Source organism: Atta cephalotes (genome assembly GCF_000143395.1).
Source record: "Atta cephalotes unplaced genomic scaffold scaffold00022, whole genome shotgun sequence".
NCBI classification, from domain to species: domain Eukaryota; kingdom Metazoa; phylum Arthropoda; class Insecta; order Hymenoptera; family Formicidae; genus Atta; species Atta cephalotes.
In genome coordinates, this window is record NW_012130086.1 from 2,061,680 (window position 1) to 2,063,507 (window position 1,828).

The window sequence follows — 1,828 nt, forward strand, 5'->3', positions numbered from 1 at the left end:
TTAAAACTTTAAAGTTAAACGTTTAAAGTTTAAGTAAGTTAATAGTAGTAAGTAACTAACGTAACGTACGTAGTGTATAGTATATATATATATATATATATATATATATATATATATATATATATATATACACACACATATAATGAAAAAACTTAAGCAACATACTCATCACCATTCTCTTGCTTTTGTATAGCTTTCTTTAACTGTGAAGTGCGAGAAGATCTATGTAGGTATTTCCTCTTGCCTTTGCATTCGTAACTCCAGTGTCCCATTTCCAGACACTTTTGGCATCGCACTCCCTGGGGATATGCAGATCGCGGATCACTGCAAATACAGTGATAGAAATTAGAGAAATTGCTACAATGATATCATTTGTTCACGCCTTGTCTTGGCGTGTTAGACTCGTCGTCGTTGACTCATAAATATTTCAAGGTTACGTGGGATCTTCGAGCTCATGCAAATGTAACTTATTTCGAAATATAAACTTACGATTTCTTCAATAGCTTCATCCCGTTCCAGTTCATGAGGTTGGTTTCGTCTTGCGTATAACCTTCAATAATCGTATAATGTTCGAAAGATCTTAGAATGCACGATCACGTTTTATCACATTTGCACTCGCATGTTTTGAAGTTTGTTTACGTGCCGAGAAGTTTATGTACGGTTTTCAATGCGCGTCGAAACTCGAGAGACACAACGGTTTCTCATTCGTCGACTCGACAATTGAGAGTGTATCGTATAAGTCGATTGTGTATAAAAATTACAAAAGTAAATAAATTTACTAAGTGTTGATCAATGAAGTTATAAATATTCTAATGAATTTTTTTTTAATCACTATCATTTTTATTTCAAAATATAATCGATTTTCTGCCGATTGATTTGATTGCTCACGTTGCAGGTTTGTTGCAGATCGAAAAGGATCTAAAATTCTTCAAGTAAGAATTTCAAGTTAGAACTTAAATTCTTCAAGTTTAGACATATTTTTAATTAACTGCAATATTTTTTATTAAAACGTTTATTTTTTATATATATAATTATTATTATATATATAATCAGTTTATTGTCTACACAATTTAATATTGTCTACACAATTTTATTAATATAAAACTGATTTAATTTAATTTAAAGTTTATACGTATAAATATTATTGCTAATAACAATAATAATAAAAATATATTAAAAAATAATGATAAAATATAAATTTCTTTGTAGTTATTAATAATTTTGAACCAAAAAATATTAAGCGAGGTCCAAACTCTTATTTGAGAAACTTTATGAACAAAGAACGATTTTGATGATATATGCAGCTATAATTTTAGATAATTTCATTTTACTTTGATGTAGCAAACGACAAGGATGATTGATTCCAAAAATGATTCTTCGAGCAGTACGAAAAATCTTGCTCCTGATCCTTTTCTAATCGAATACGGAAATAAATATGTAGAATTGAGAATCACGAAGGACGCAATAAGTATGTATCGAGACAGCTTTCTGGAGAACAAAAAGATATTAGAGGAAGAAAAACGAGAGCTGGTGATAAATCAATTAATAAAATTCTGCCTAAATAACTTTAAATTTTTCTTTAAATATTTGCAGAAATTATTTGCATTAATTTATTAAAGATATTAGTTGTATAAATTTAAATATGAAGTTTTAAATATAAATTAAATATAAATTAAATATTTAAATTATTTAAATTATATAATTTAAATTATATAATTAAAGTTATTATAATAGTTATTTAATTAAATAATTGATTTTTACCAAATTAAGATGATCAATTAATAATCTATCATTTATGATGCGCAACATTTTTAAGAATTTTCGGAAA

At 26.8% G+C, this 1,828-nt stretch overlaps 1 protein-coding gene across 1 annotated transcript in view; it reads right to left on the reverse strand.

Annotated features, from left to right (window-relative positions):
- The window catches only part of LOC105619698 (zinc finger CCHC domain-containing protein 10), a 1,407-nt gene extending 883 nt beyond the window's left edge, over nt 1-524 (reverse strand). The window contains exons 1-2 of the mRNA XM_012201218.1: nt 490-524; nt 166-324 (exon numbers count right to left, since the gene is read on the reverse strand). Of these exons, the coding sequence (XP_012056608.1) occupies nt 166-324; nt 490-524 (194 nt within the window). The remainder of the gene's footprint in view (nt 1-165; nt 325-489) is intronic.
- Nucleotides 525-1,828: the final 1,304 nt, after the last annotated feature.